The sequence below is a fragment of the Poeciliopsis prolifica genome, unplaced genomic scaffold, assembly GCF_027474105.1.
Source record: "Poeciliopsis prolifica strain line A6 unplaced genomic scaffold, Auburn_PproV2 SCAFFOLD081, whole genome shotgun sequence".
Taxonomy (NCBI): domain Eukaryota; kingdom Metazoa; phylum Chordata; class Actinopteri; order Cyprinodontiformes; family Poeciliidae; genus Poeciliopsis; species Poeciliopsis prolifica.
The window spans coordinates 646,341-661,550 of record NW_026562456.1 but is presented as its reverse complement, the minus strand read 5'-3'; the positions used below and the strand labels follow the sequence as shown (position 1 = coordinate 661,550).

General features: G+C 42.3%; 2 protein-coding genes across 11 annotated transcripts in view; both read left to right on the top strand.

Moving 5' to 3' along the window:
- Nucleotides 1-12,030, top strand: part of grip1 (glutamate receptor interacting protein 1) — a 50,241-nt gene extending 38,211 nt beyond the window's left edge. For 8 of the 10 annotated variants that reach the window (XM_055022050.1, XM_055022046.1, XM_055022051.1 and 5 more), the window contains 13 exons: nt 177-257; nt 879-948; nt 1,342-1,487; nt 1,579-1,723; nt 2,477-2,616; nt 2,727-2,924; nt 2,993-3,134; nt 3,896-3,934; nt 4,147-4,258; nt 5,561-5,671; nt 5,760-5,876; nt 5,947-6,093; nt 6,289-12,030. In XM_055022050.1, the coding sequence (XP_054878025.1) occupies nt 177-257; nt 879-948; nt 1,342-1,487; nt 1,579-1,723; nt 2,477-2,616; nt 2,727-2,924; nt 2,993-3,134; nt 3,896-3,934; nt 4,147-4,258; nt 5,561-5,671; nt 5,760-5,876; nt 5,947-6,093; nt 6,289-6,585 (1,745 nt within the window). In that variant the 3' untranslated portion in view covers nt 6,586-12,030. The remainder of the gene's footprint in view (nt 1-176; nt 258-878; nt 949-1,341; nt 1,488-1,578; nt 1,724-2,476; nt 2,617-2,726; nt 2,925-2,992; nt 3,135-3,895; nt 3,935-4,146; nt 4,259-5,560; nt 5,672-5,759; nt 5,877-5,946; nt 6,094-6,288) is intronic. The other 2 variants (XM_055022045.1, XM_055022053.1) reach the window with 1 other exon arrangement.
- A 768-nt stretch (nt 12,031-12,798) lies between these two features.
- Nucleotides 12,799-14,972, top strand: lsm8 (LSM8 homolog, U6 small nuclear RNA associated). Its single transcript, XM_055022042.1, has 4 exons — nt 12,799-13,011; nt 13,836-13,876; nt 14,151-14,278; nt 14,741-14,972. Exons 1-4 carry the CDS (start codon nt 12,981-12,983, stop codon nt 14,829-14,831), a joined length of 291 nt encoding a protein of 96 aa, XP_054878017.1. The 5' UTR covers nt 12,799-12,980; the 3' UTR covers nt 14,832-14,972.
- Nucleotides 14,973-15,210: the final 238 nt, after the last annotated feature.

The window sequence follows — 15,210 nt, the reverse complement described above, 5'->3', positions numbered from 1 at the left end:
GTTGGGGGCTTTGCCAGCAGTTTGTTTGGATTTAACGTGACAAAGGTCCTAAAACATTACTTAAGAATAATTTTGTGCAGAAATGTAATGAATATGTTTTGTTTAGGCCATCTCTATCCTGGCCTCAGTGCTGTGACCTTCTCATGACATTGGAATGAACCTTCTCTCTGTCTCAGAGTCCGTCATTCCCAGTTCCGGGACGTTCCATGTGAAACTCCCAAAAAAACCAGGAGTGGAGCTGGGAATCACCATCAGCTGTGAGTTCACAAATAAACTGGCAAAACATTATGACCAGTCGTGTTGAAGCTAATTCTGGGCAAAACATCTATCCATTTGATTTAATACTATCCATAGTATTTATTTTGTTATTTAAAAATTTATTTAATTATTCTATTGTATGTTTAATGTGCTTTAGTATTGTATAAAAACTGTTAAGTGCTTAAATTAAAAATCTGCAGATTGCGTCATTTTTTTTAACTGAATAATTGATAATCGATCACTAAAATAATCTTTCGCTGCAGCTTTAGTCAGGCTGGCCTGTTTCTCTTCCAAAGGTCTTTGTTACAGTTTGTGTCGTCAGGAGATTTTAAGCAAAAATCAGCCAACAATCTGCAAATGGGTCATCACAGCAGAATAATTAACTCAAAGATGGTTCATCAGACACAAAATCAACCTGGTTCCACGGCCATCTTTGACCCAAATCCTGCTGGAAGCAGGAGTGGAGCATCAGAGGCACAAAGCATTTACACCAGGGTGTCAATTATCTCCAAGCTTCTCTTAATTTTAATTTTGCACCGCTGGTTTTCTTTTTTTAATGAAATGTTGATGCATTTTACACCAACACCTAAAATTGATAAATTTCCCTCTTGTGTGTGAAGCTCCGTCCAACAGGAAACCAGGCGACCCTCTGATCATCTCCGACATTAAGAAAGGCAGCGTCGCTCACAGGTAAAACCCAGACTCACCTGCAGGCTCGGCTCATGGAAACGGTTTATTTTAGACACATTAAGACGCTTTCAGCTGTGATTCTAGTAGACTGGGCTAGCAGAACCAGGTCCTGGCAGAACAGAAATCATGTCACCTTTTACTCCATAAACAGGATGAAACTGGAGAAGAATTTAGTGTTACCAATTCCATTATTGATTTCACTAATTGATTCAAATCAAATTTAAAACTACAAGAACTGGTTCTTTTCCTACAAGAACTGGTTCAGTATGAGAGCTGGTTCTCCAGAAGAACCGGCTCTCTCCTCCTAACCATCACTATCAGAACATAAAGGAGTCGGAGTGTTGGTCCTGTACAGCTGCAGGAATTCAAGCTGTTCATGTGTTTTCCTCCCAGAACGGGAACCTTGGAGCTGGGAGACAAGCTGCTGGCCATCGATAACATCCGGGTGGAGAACTGCTCCATGGAGGAGGCCGTGCAGATCCTCCAGCAGTGTGAGGAACTCGTCAAACTCAAGATCCGCAAAGACGAAGACAACTCTGGTACCAGTTCCAATCAGATCCTCCACTGATTTTCTTTTTTTTAAACTAAATGGACATGTTCATGTTTTCCACCATTTTCTCGATGTTCCAGATGAGCAGGAAGTGTCCGGCAGCATCATCTACACAGTGGAACTGCAGCGGTACGGTGGCCCGTTAGGAATCACCATCTCCGGCACCGAGGAGCCCTTTGACCCCATCATCATCTCCTCGCTGAGCAAAGGAGGGCTTGCTGAGAGGTACGCCAACTTTCCTGCAAAGATAGTCAAAAAACTTGATTATTCAGATGTTTGTCAGGTTAAAACCACAACATTTAATGTGTTTTGATGGGATTTTATTTAATAAGAAAACAAAAAGATGGTGTGCGAATGGACCAGTCAAAGTCGAAGGTAAAGTCAAACTCAAGGTACTTCACAAAGAAAAGCAAAAAGATATCCAGTTTAAGTAAATAATTACATTTAATTGAGTTGATTTCAAGGTGAAAACATCTCCATTTGTTGTTTTATTTTTATTTAACAAGAAGATTCTTCTCGTTTCATTAAGAGAAGCTCGTGAAAAGAAGAAGCACAATCGATAAAAATAATAAAAGAAGTCAAACTGATTAAATATTTGTTTCTGTTACACAATGACACGAATGGCAGGAATAAAACATGAAGTGCAGCAAAGTCAGAAATCAGGATTTGAAATAATGTGGAAATGTCGCCCCCTGCTGTTCGTGAAAATACTAGAACTTCAGTTTATTTTAGCTGCTTTTGACACAATTTTCATAATTATTTAAAGTGCTATTTAGATTTAAGAGTTGAAACTTATTTTCTAACTTAGTGTTTTTATTATCTGTTTTGAACAAAACTTTCTATTTCAACCTGATTTAAAAGTGAATTAAAATGTTTCTCACTCTGATGCAGTGTGTCTAGTTTTCACTCAAAAAAATAAATAAAAATGTATGTTAAACAAAATTATGAAGAATGTGTGTTTGTGTTTGTTTCCTGCAGGACGGGGGCGATCCACGTGGGCGACCGCATCCTGGCGATCAACAGCAGCAGCCTGAAGGGGAAGCCTCTGAGCGAAGCCATCAGTCTGCTGCAGCAGGCGGGAGAGACGGTCACTCTGAAGATCAAGAAGCAAGGAGAGCGTGAGTAGGAAGCTCTAAACATGACGTTTATTATACTAACTCAGAATAAACTTAGAAACGTGAAGATATTTCACTATTTTCTTTTTTCTGAACGCCTCGTCTGTCTGCAGTGTCGAGCCCAAAGACCTGTGTGATTGGTCCAGGCCTGGGGGCGGGGCTTAACCTGGATGGCCAGGATGGGGAGGAGGAGCCTGTCATCACTGTGGTGCCTCCGACCAATCAGAGAGCGTTCAGCACGCTGCCATCAGTGGACAGCGCCGTGGACTCCTGGGACGGGTCCAACATGGACAGCAGCTTCTCCACGACAGGTTCACCGCCCGCCGTTAGTCTTCACGCCCCGCCGAGTCCGTTTGCTCCAACCTGTCTGTCTCTGCAGCTCCGCCTTTTCAGTCGTACAGCTTCCATGAGTGGCGCGGCGTCAAGACGACCAACAGCCAATCGTCCGCCAGGCAGAGAGCCAATCCGCTGTCGGATCTGGGACTGAGCGACGACGACTGGGACCGCCCGCCGCTCGGAGGGTGAGAGGACGCTCTGTGGTGGTGGTGTTAGTGTTCAGGGGAAGACTGCTTCTATTGGTCCAACCGGTTCCACTGGAGCGACTGGTTCCACTGGACCAACTGGTTCTACTGGTCAGACTGGTCCGAAATACGGGGAGTATTGGTTGGTGGCCATTTAATTTAAGCTTTTCCAGGAGTGAAGAAGCATCCACCTATCTATTTGTTTGTTAGTCCATACACCCGTCCGTCCGTCCGTCCATCCATCCATCCATCCATCCATCCATCCATCCATCCATCCGTCCGTCCGTCCATCCACCCGTCCATCCATCCGTCCCTCCATCCATCCATCCATCCATCCATCCATCCATCCATCCATCCATCCATCCATCCATCCGTCCGTCCGTCCATCCACCCGTCCATCCATCCGTCCCTCCATCCATCCATCCATCCATCCATCCATCCGTCCGTCCCGTCCGTCCGTCCGTCCGTCCATCCACCCGTCCATCCATCCATCCATCCATCCATCCATCCATCCATCCATCCATCCATCCATCCCTCCATCCATCCGTCCGTCCGTCCGTCTGTTCGTTCGTCCTGATGACAGCAGATTTTCATGTTAAATTGCTCTTTGATGATGAATAAAGTTTTATTGAATTGAATACAATTGTAACTGTTTTACTGATCGGTGTTAATCTCCCTGCTGAGCTTCTTTGACCTTTGACCTGTGTCTGGGTTTAAGTTCCTCCAGTTCCTCTGTAACAACAGTGTGTCTCTGTCTGCAGTGGCTCTAATCTGCCCAGTGGAAAAATCACTGACAGCAGGTATCAAACTGACCTTTGACCCCCACCACACAAACACACAGTTCCCTGTCCACCCTCACCTGGTGACCTTTGACCCCTATGACACATCCACAAGCGGGATGTGTGGACCGTCTTTGTTCCCTCGCCAGCATGAACGGCCCGCTGCGTGTTTCTGTGTCTGGATCAAGCTGTTCCTCGTTCTGATTGGTCAATTCTCCCACCTTCCCCGGCAGGTTCTCCGTGGGCCACGACGGAACCGAACCCGACCAGGAGGAGAACTTCTGGTCTCAGGCGCTGGAGGACTTGGAGACGTGCGGTCAGAGCGGCATCTTACGAGAGCTGGAGGTACGTAAAGACATTGAGAACATCGAGGCTTTTAGTGCGAAGGAGCCTGAAGGTTTACAAGGCTATGAACAGAATCCTGAACTCTGAACAGAATCCTGAACTCTGAACAGATTCCCGAACTCTGAACAGATTCCCGAACTCTGAACAGGTTCCTGAACTCTGAACAGATTCCTTATTTCCATCAGATTCCTTAATCTGAACACGATTCCCGTTTTTTTGCAGATTTTTAGAGGATCACTGACACCAACAACAATCCAGACTTTTCTTGAGTTTTAACATTTTCACTGAACAGATTCTTTTTTGTTTCTAAACTGATTCCTGAACAGATTGTTTTTCTACAGGTATTGATCAGTAGTTATTTCCGGTTTGTTTCTGTATTTGTTTTCATTGCAAATTCAGTGCTGGAGTTTAACCAATAGAATCACAATTATAATGCTTTTTATTTTTTTACAGTTTTAGTAACTTCCTCAAACATTTAGACGCTCACATCAGAAAAAGAGAGATGCAATTGCTTTTCTTCCAGGATTCTGGAAACGAGACGGGCCTCCTCACACTGGTATCCTCCCTCGACTCCTCCACTAACCGTTTTACTGCTCCATAACTGGTTTTCCTTGCCGTCAGACTGGTTTTAACTGGTTGTAAACGTGTGTCTAAGAGCAAAACGATGACTTCATGGCGTGTTCATTGCACCAGGCATGGCGGCTGATTGAAGCATGCAGGGAAAGTTTGCACACGGCCTGACGTAGAGACTGACCTGCTAGATGTGCATGGTGTGAGTCCCTGGTTCTGATCTGACGTATCTGGACTGCAGCAAAATAATCAACTGAAAAATGCACTGCAGAAACACAAAATCCTGCCAATTGTTTTTGGTCTAATGCAAATGTCTTCGTACATTTAAAATCAGGTTTATTGTAGGTTTAGGTTTCATTTGAAGCAAAATTAGTTAAGAGTTTTAATAATAAAACAAGTTTTTAGTATTTTATTATCTGGAAAGTTTCTTGTTTATCTAGAATGTTTCTCGTTTTAATAAGTTGATTTACAGGTCATATTAAAACATTTTAACAAGTTCTACATCTTGTTATAACGTAAATGTTACTCATCATAACAAGATGCTGCTCCTGAATTATTTCCAAGCTCTGGCAGGTGAACAGTTCTGTCCAATGATCTGCATCTGGCTGTTAAACCCCATTAACACCACAAACTAAAAGTCTTTGTTCCTAGTAATGTTAAGCATCCTAAGACGACCTTGGATTGACCTTCCAGTGGTTTTAATGCTTGCTGGTTTCCTCTCCTCATCTCCAGGCAACCATCATGTCGGGCTCCACGCTCAGCCTGAACCATGACCCCACGCCGCTGCGCAGCACGCTGGGTCGCCAGTCCAGCTTCCAGGAGCGAAACAGCTCCAAACCGCAGGTACCAGAATCCTTTTGGACTCATTCACCAACTCTGACTGTTCGCCGTTTTCCAAGTGTTTTCAGTGACGTTCGATTGGTTTCCTCAGGTGAACCCGCGCTCCAACACCTTGCCCTCTGACCCCCAACGCAGAGCCTTTGCGATGAAAAAGATGAGGCAAGAAGTGAACGACATCCTAAACCAGAACCCTGTGGAACTCCATAAGGTAGGGAATTCCCCCTTCATGCGTTGCCGTCTGCAGAATCACATTTTAACTCTGGTTTTGCGTTTTTCAGCTCACCTTGGAGAAGACCTCAGACCTGGAGGATTTCGGATTCAGTGTCTCAGACGGACTGTTGGATCGTGGCGTTTACGTAAATAACATCCGACCAGGTGGGCCGGCCGAACAGGGCGGCCTCCGTGCCTATGACCGAATACTACAGGTACAGAACCGCAAACAGAACCTGACAGTTACAAATTTAATGTTACAATAATGTTTGGGGAATTTTATTACAATATTTTGAGGTACTATTGCGATAACGATAAAAGTTGTACCTTATAAAGATAAATACTGCACTGAAAAAACTTACTTAAAAGTTTTTTCAGCCTGGTTCTGACAACCCAACTTGTCCCGTTAGATTAACCACGTCCGGACCAGGGACTTCGACTGCTGCCTCGTCGTTCCGCTCATCGCAGAGTCTCCAAACCGGCTGGAACTGGTCATCAGCCGAAACCCCTCCTCTTCCTCCAGCGCCGCCCCGCTGGCCAACCACAACGACGGCATGGCCAACAGCAGGCACTCCCCTCAGCCAATCAGCGCGGAGGTGGGGCCGTCAGAGATCTCTGTGGAACAGGTGGAAGACTGCGGTCCGATCAAGTGGAACCAACCGGGAGACGTGTTGGGGGTGGGGCAGGTCACCAACAGCTCCTTATAGCAGACAAGAACCGGATCAAACTGGAATCAGCCGCTTATGACCAGAGTGGACTGGAGAGGTCAATGGGGAAGCCAGTAATATATAATGGAAATCAAACTGGTTTGCTTAAACTGGTTGAAAGTGGACCTCTCGTGGTGCTACACACACCCTCTGGATGAACGTTGGCCTTTGACCTCTTAAGTTTGACCCTTGGAACTGCTGAAGCAGCTTAAAAGCACACCACTGGACTGGAAGAAGCCTCCTCACACCATCACCAGAACCAGTTCAAGATACTGGGCCAACTGATCCCACTGGAGTCACAGCTGGAGCTACAGGAATAAGTGGTTCCTTGAGTCCAAAGCCAAAGTTACTGGTCCAACCGAAGCCACGAATGCAGCCAACAGCATCTGCATGATCGAGACCCAATGAAACCAGAACCACATTGGATGGTTTTATTCTTTTGGGTCAATGGTTCTTGGTTCTAGGAGCTCAACTCCGGACCTATTGTCCTGCCTGTCTGGTGAAAGATATGTTGGTTCTGGTCTTGGTCAGAACTGCAGCCAGTGGGCTTCACTGGTCCAAGACATTGATTCTGGTCTTGGTTACAAAGCCTGGACCTCTCTTGTAAGCTGGCCAAAGCCACAGGTAATGGGCTTACTGGTCCAATCAGTCCAGAACCACCTGCTGGTTCTTGTTGTGGACTTTGTGGCCACTGCTTCATGGCTTCTGGTTCCAGTATCACGGCTTCGGGCTCTAGTGGTCACAGAACCACAGCAGCACAACTACTGACTGGGTTCAAGTCCTGAATCCAGAACCCAACAATAGATAGAAAGGTTGCCAAGGAGACGAGGGATGCTCCAATCTGAGGGTCTAAAACTGATTTTATTTTTTTAAGACAACCTGAAGTAAAGACATGATTCAGTTTTATCTTTAATGATCTGAAATCGTTGGTTGAAAGTCAGACCATATCACCGCTATTTGTTTCAGAAAATCACTCTGGGCTTCAGGTTTCAAACGTTTTGGATGCACCTGTTCAAAATTATATTTAACCTTAATGAAAATAACCTTTCAAACACTGCTTAACATTCTGGTGAGCACTAAAAGCAACCCAAGCTTGACTGAGTGAGGTTTCAGGTTAAGGAAGGCAGAGTTTCTGGGTCTGGCCGGGTCGGTGTAGGGTGTATTCCCTACAGCCCTGTTTAGTCCGGTTTAATTAAACTCTACTTTCTTTGTCTACGAACTCCGGTTTGTTTGGGAAGGTGTGAATGCATATTCAAACTCTAAAAAGAATCTGTCAGATTTTCTGAAATGTACAATTTTTAGCTGAAATATTTCGATTTGGACATTTTGAAACATGTTTCTGAATCGGTTGGTACTGATTGGAGCATCCCTACCAACCCAGACACAAAGATGGAGAATTTACTGTAGGAATTTTTAGTTTTGTGCCATAAATGAGCTGCTGAAGGAAAGATACAGAGTAATTATGATGATGATGACACTGAGCAGTTCAATAAGAATCTTTTTCTACGGTTTACAGCTGTTGGACTGGCCACACTGTGTATGTCTGTGTGTATGCGGACGTGTGTGTGTGTGTGTGTGTGTGTGTGTGTGTGTGTGTGTGTGTGTGTGTGTGTGTATGTTACAAATGAGGCCAGTTAACTCCGTTTCCTGTCTTGGCTTTACCCTAACGTCTCTCCTTCCCTCAACCAATCAGCAGCCAGGGCGAGAGACGACGGCACATTGGCTGATTGGCTGGAACCAATCAGAAAGCAAACAGTTCCCTTCCTGTGTGTGATTGGTTAGTGTATGTGTTGAGGAGAGCCAATCAGCTCCCAGAAAAGAGGCCAAGCATGCCCCCTCTCCCCTCCCTTTTCAAGCCCCAGTAACGGTGACCTATTATGCTAATCAATAAGTGTGATTTTGATTGACTGTTGTCAGTTCTCTGTTCGTTTCAGTGGCAACCAAACCTAAAAAGATGTACAGAAGATTAAAAAGAAAAATGGTTGACGTCGCTGTTCACATCTAGACCATCAAATCCCAGTAACCTTCACCTCATAACCACAACAACGATGTTACACGAGAAAAAAACCTGTCGAATCAGGAAAACTGTGACAGTAAACACATTTTCTGTGTGTTTGAGAGCGAATGATGTGTAACTGTTTACGTTGGATGTCAGCATCTTCCTGCTCTTCTCAGTCTGAACTCACTATTTAAACTGGCCAATCAGAACCCTCCCTCAGCATCAACAACCAATAGGAATCCTCCCTGAGGGATTATTGACTGGTTGACTCTGATTCTCTAATCTGAATAAGCACATTACCTGAAGATGGTTAGCAAACATCGAGCACATGGCTAACACAGCACAAAGGTAGTCAGGACTAGTTAAATCACCTAGTAGATTGTTAGTAATCAAACCCAGGGCAAGCACGGCCAGTCTGTAACTAGCACAGACCTTGCACAATGCCACAATAGGGCTAATGTTTACTAACTGAGCAGCTGATTAGCATGTGGCTTGCACATTAGGTTTTGTACGGATGCTTCTCAAAGTCAAGGAACTTCCTGATCTTGAATGTGAAATTAAATTAGATCTGTTTTGATGTCAAGGCTCCATCAGATCATTAAATATCCCAAAAAGTGGCTGGTGGGTAACCAGTGGGCTAGCAATTGGCTGAATCTTTCAAGGGTTGATGAAGTAGCCAATGAAGGTTATGAAATGTAACCATAAATACATCCTCTGAAAAGCAAGACTGTCAAGTTCACAGCTGCTCACTTCTGGTCTTTGCAGTCAACAAAGTACCCAGTTATCAACTGGACAGGGCGGATTCCTTGAAGGATGTCTTTGTAACCACTAGCATTACGTTGTAGGATTACCTTTTTTCTAACTTTTAAGAGAAGAGGAACGATGAAGTCTTTAGTGTGGCTGTGAAACTTTGATGGTAGTTCATGTGTTTTGTTGGACTAAATGGCCACTTAGTTAATTTGGTCCCAATAAAACCAGAGTGAGAAGTTAGGTCACATCCCAGAAACAAGTTTCACTCTTTCCAGTACTATGGTTTCTGTCATTACCTTCCTCTGTACGGTGGCTAAGCTCTGCTTTAGAGATAAGGTGATTAGGAAGAACTTGGAGTAGAGAATCTGATTCATGGCAAAGAAGTCACCAAAGATGGCATGGGAATTTTTTATGATACCTCCTAGACACTCTGCTTCGGAGCTATCCTAACCACATTCCACCTGGATAAGAATAGATTAAGTCAACATTCAGCAATCCTCTCGGGCCAAGAGATATTGTGGAAGTTGTTTAGTGCCGATGGACCTGGTGCCTCCTCAACCTGATCTCATTGACAGATATTCATCCATCAGTCACTTGCGTTCTGAAAACCTAAAACCTTTCCTACTGCTGGTGAAAATCAATAAGGCAGGTTTTCAAGCTCCTCTGTCATCATTACAACCAATTTTTGTGTTACTTTGGTGTTGAGTGCCTTTGATGATATTTTTATTTTCTCATTTTGTGTTAAAACAACACATGCGACTGCCCTCTCAAACCTGGACTTCTGGCAGCTCCCTCGATAGCTGAACATTAAATGGCTGTGAGAAAGAGTAGCACCTCTAAGTTTGAATCTGGTTGTAAGAATCTGCTTGTAAGAAGGCAAAGTGTGCATTGCTACTTTGGAGTTTGAAATGCCTGAAGCAGAGTGAAGTACTTCACCATTCACTTAAAGTGGACGTCCACCGCACACATCTGTGCAAAGGAACATTTTTACGACCGTGTATTTGTACTCTGTGTTGCTCAGGAGGCTAAGAGTTGGCACAAACTGTTGCAAGGATGCACAGCCTGACTGTTGTGTCCTTTGCTGCACTGAAAGGTTTGTGGTTGCTTCCAGGGTGGAGAAGGAATTGAGAAGGCAATCATCAGATTGTCTGAAATTAAGAAATTTGTCACAAGAAGTATATGCAGTTGGTATGCTTGCCTATAAAATCATGATCAACCGCGGAGCTTGCATAGTCTGCGTTGTTCATAGATTGCGCACAATAGGTCTGAGTATGTGGGGGCCTTAGGTTCTGCTTTCCACTGAGTGCCTTTACGCTTCTGCCATATTTGCTGTGCCACTCTCAACACACTTCAATAGATAACAGAGAGTTGAGTCCATTGGCCAAAGGCACCTCAAAATGTGGTGGGAAGGGCTAGAATTAAATTCACAACCTTTTATCTGCAAGGTGACTACTTTAACCTCATTTAGGAATTAGGTAGACTTGACAGTCTCTCCTTCTCTGCACAGAGCGACGCCACTTGAGATGGTTTCAACATCTTTGATGCCTTTTACTGGAGATTTTTGCTCGTGCCCCTGGAAGGAACCATAAAGCACAGTCTCCATGATTTTGTGGAGAAATTTCAACTAACTAATAGGAAGAAGAAAATAAAGGAATACAACGATGACAAAGATGAACATAGCATCCTTGGGAAATCCCTGACTTTGGAAAGCACCCGTAGGGTCAGCCCTAAAAATTACGTTCTAAGAGTGAGAACAATGATAGGACCAAATCTTGGCCTACACCACAAAGCAGGATCAGTCAAACCTTCCTCACTTCTTACCATGTTGTTTTAGTTGTTTTATTTATACAAAGATAAATAAAAGTTATGGTTGGGAGGAGAATCCAAGTTAAAAATGGGTCACTTTCATCAGTTTTACTGCCTTGGACAGCTGAAAAAATGGTTCTGCTTCCAACTTACAATGCATAATTTAGCACCATATTTTTTTTCCTTATAAAATCTGTAGCTTCAGCTGTGGATGGGATTGTCTTGGATTTGTGAAACCAGCTTTGTAGTTGAGGCCAAGTTATCCTGAATGTTCATGTACGATTGGGAGGTAAAACGTGGCTAGTATCAATATATGCAAGCATGGCAAACAAACCAGGCTGCCACATGAACAGAACATTAGCTAAGGGCAACATTTTAGCACTCAGTCAACACAAACTTCTTGACCAATGAGAACACCCACAGAACTGAGGGGCGTGGCTTCAGAAGGTTTGACAGTGAGGTCCAAAGCCATACACACTGTGCTTGCGTGTATGTAAATAAAAAGTGTGTACGTATGTTAGAGTGTGCGTTTGTATTTGTGTGTATGTGTGTGTAATATTGCAGGGATTTGCACTCTGGTGATTAACCTCAGCAAAACATGTGCACACAGACACACACACACATATATATACACACGTGCACTGCACTGCCATTTAAAATAGTGGGTCAGATTAGATTCCATGTAGCTTCACCAACCAACCAAACTGTATTTTTCTTTTTCTTTAAAGGAACAGGGATGTTGTAAAGTATTTTTGTACAAATTTAATACTTTGGTAGCATGACGTTCCTGGTGTTTGTCCTGGTCCTGTCGGGCTCCACTGATCTACTCCACCCCCACCCCTTTGTATGGACTACTACTGAGCAACAATAAAGATGAAAACCTACTGAAATCCATGTTTTTCACATCATTGTCCACACAGACACACATTTGTTCTCATCAATTTTAGCTCCTTTGTCAGGAATACAATGTTAATGTTATATGTGGTATATCTGTATCTGCTGATGTTTGTCATTTTTAAAGGTATCGGCTTCGTCAACTCTGATTTTAAGGATTTTTGCAGAAGCTGATTGGCAGACCTAAGCATCTGGATCAGAGAGGTACTGAAGTACTAAACAGCAACTTCCTACATACTAGGACCCTTTAATTGCAATAAAACAGATTTCTCTCTATTTATTTTTAAGTATATGTCAGCTTACACATAAAGTCTTTGTTGAATTATGTTGCTTTTTCAACATTGTTTCAAATCAATTTAATATATCTTGCACTGTTTATTCACTATTTTTGATAAGGATAAGTTGGCAACCCTTCCATACAAATAGTTAAGATCTTAAATAATTATCATAAAATATTTTTCTTGACTTCTCATTAACACTAAGAAAAACAAAATACGGCCTATGGATTCAATCATTAGTCTATAATATGTGTTGTTTGCTTAAATTGAAGAAAATGTGATTTCCGGTCACCATCTTGCAACTTTGACATTTGAAATGTTTATTTTTATGCTTAGTATAAAAATAACGTTATATTCCATCCAAGAACATGAGGGGATATTAAAGCATATTAGTACTTTATCAGAAAACGGTAAGATGGACTGATTTATTTTTATTTCGTTTATTTATTTACGTTAAACCAAACCGGATGTAACTTGTTCACTCGGCGCTCTCCTCTTCTGCCTGACCTGCTCGGTGAATCGGTGGGAGACTAGTCTGGTCTTTTCTCCGGTTTGTTGCCGTTACCTCCCGCGGCTGCTTTTAAACGTGGTTAAGTAAAGAAACGGGGAGGAATTGCTTTCTACTAAAATATCTGCAGGACAAATAAACACCGAGCTCCGGACTGAGGATGTCCACCGCCTTGGAAAGTTACATCAACCGTATCCTGCTGCTGTTAGCCGGCTAACCTGCTAATCAATGTCCGTTTAAATGAATGGAGACATGCTAGTTAGCCTAGCCAGCTAACAGGCAAACTCTGCGTTAAAAAGAATGAAGACATGCTAGTTAGCTTAACACGCTAACCTTAATAACTACGAGGAATATTTGTTTTATTTTCTTTATTTGAAGCAGTGTCCGCAACAGTGAGACAAAATATTGAGAAAAATGTTAATATAGAAAAATCTGAGAACTCGTTTGCTGGTCTTAGGAAGCCAATGTTAAAACATTATTTTATAAAATTATCTAGAAACAGAAATTGTTCGTTTTGATATTAGTTAATAATGCATTAACATTTGGTCTGTTTTTTAAAAGGTTTCATCCGGAATAGAAAGCCAGAATAATAAAAAGCGTCTTTTAGCTGAATAATTGTATCTTCACAGTAAATGAGAACAGAAGATCTATGCGATGTTTTTCCTTTTCCCCACAGTAAAGCAATGAAAAGTTCATTATTTCAGTTACACTCAGATTAATTAGATATACATGTTTTTAAGCATTTATTGTATTCATTATATTTTTCTACTTACACCAAATGAAAACACATTTGCTATTACTAATTATTACGTCATAGTGTGAGTGCTGCAGAAACCTCTGGATGTCTCTGGCTTCTCATTGAAATGAATTGAACTGTTGAAATGGCGCAGAAGGAAGATTTTGTGTTATAGAAACTTAATTTGCAAACTTCAGAATAACAAACAGCATTTCAAACTTCTCTGTTGTGACTCTATGAAACTGCAGATGTGTGTTTCTTTAACTGCTGCTGTTTCAGGCACTGTGGCCATTGTCACGTCAGACGGCAGGATGATTGTGGTGAGTAAATCCATTAAACTGATGGATTCATCTGGGTTAATTATAAGCAGATTTCATCCTCACAATTTTAAGAAATATACTTTTTCTTAATACGTTCAACACTAACTGACGCTAAGTGGGGTATGAAAGATTAATCTTAAAGATTATCAGAAAACATATTTGTTTTGCTGAACACAGTCGACTTTAAATCAAATCTGTGTTTTATACCTGGAGGAAAATTAATTTTTCATGAACTAACAGTACTTTTTAAAATGGGACCTGATTGTTTGTTCAGGGAACGCTGAAGGGCTTCGATCAGACCATTAATCTGATCCTGGACGAGAGTCATGAGCGAGTTTTCAGCTCCACTCAGGGGGTGGAGCAGGTGGTGCTGGGACTCTACATTGTCAGAGGAGACAACGTGTGAGTTGTTTGTTTCCTACTTATTAATCAGTCACATTATATTGGCTATAAAGTCTAAAATTCACTTTCAAAATGAGAAAATCTGCTGGAGAAATGGAGAAAGGGGTACAAGTTTTCCAAAGGTTTGACTCGGAGCAGAGAGAAAGGGAACCACAGCAGCTGAGAATATAATAAATGTTTTAATTTTGGTCACTTATCGAACCGATTCTATCGGACTCACGTGGGAAAACATTCTTAAAATTTCAAACTACGTCTTGTCCTGCTATAATGCTGCTATAATGCTACTATGCAGAGACTTAAAGCATCAAGGCTTTTGTTTCACAAGCCTTTAATGTGATTAACTATATATTAAAGGTAATTTTATTTATATGGCACATTTTCAGCAACAAGGCAATACAAAGTGCTTCGACCGGTGCTCAGTCAGGATCTCTGCTCGAAGCTCAGCGGTTTGTTCTGTTACAGAGCCGTCATCGGAGAGATCGATGAGGAGACGGACTCCACCCTGGATCTGGGAAACATCAGAGCCGAGCCGCTCAACTCCGTGGTCCACTGACCTTTAAGCGTCTCCGTACCAATCTCTGCTGTGATCACTGTTGTCACAGCAGGACTCAGTTTGCTAATGAATAATGACTTTATCCTCTTGTGTACCTCTGTTTGTGTGTAAGATTTTATAAATAAAGATAATTGAACTGTTTGTTTGATATTGAAAGTTGTTTTCTGTGCTTCAATAGGAGACATTTTTAATAAACTTAAATTTCATGTTGTCTTTGTATTGGATCTTACTGGATTTTTTTACTAGGACACAATAGATTCACTTTACTTTAAGACCATGTTTGAGAAAAGTCCATAATATAAATATCTTGAGATTCATTTCTCAATGTCTTAAAGTAAATGTATGGAACAGATTTGATGCTGAGGCACTGAGAACTTCT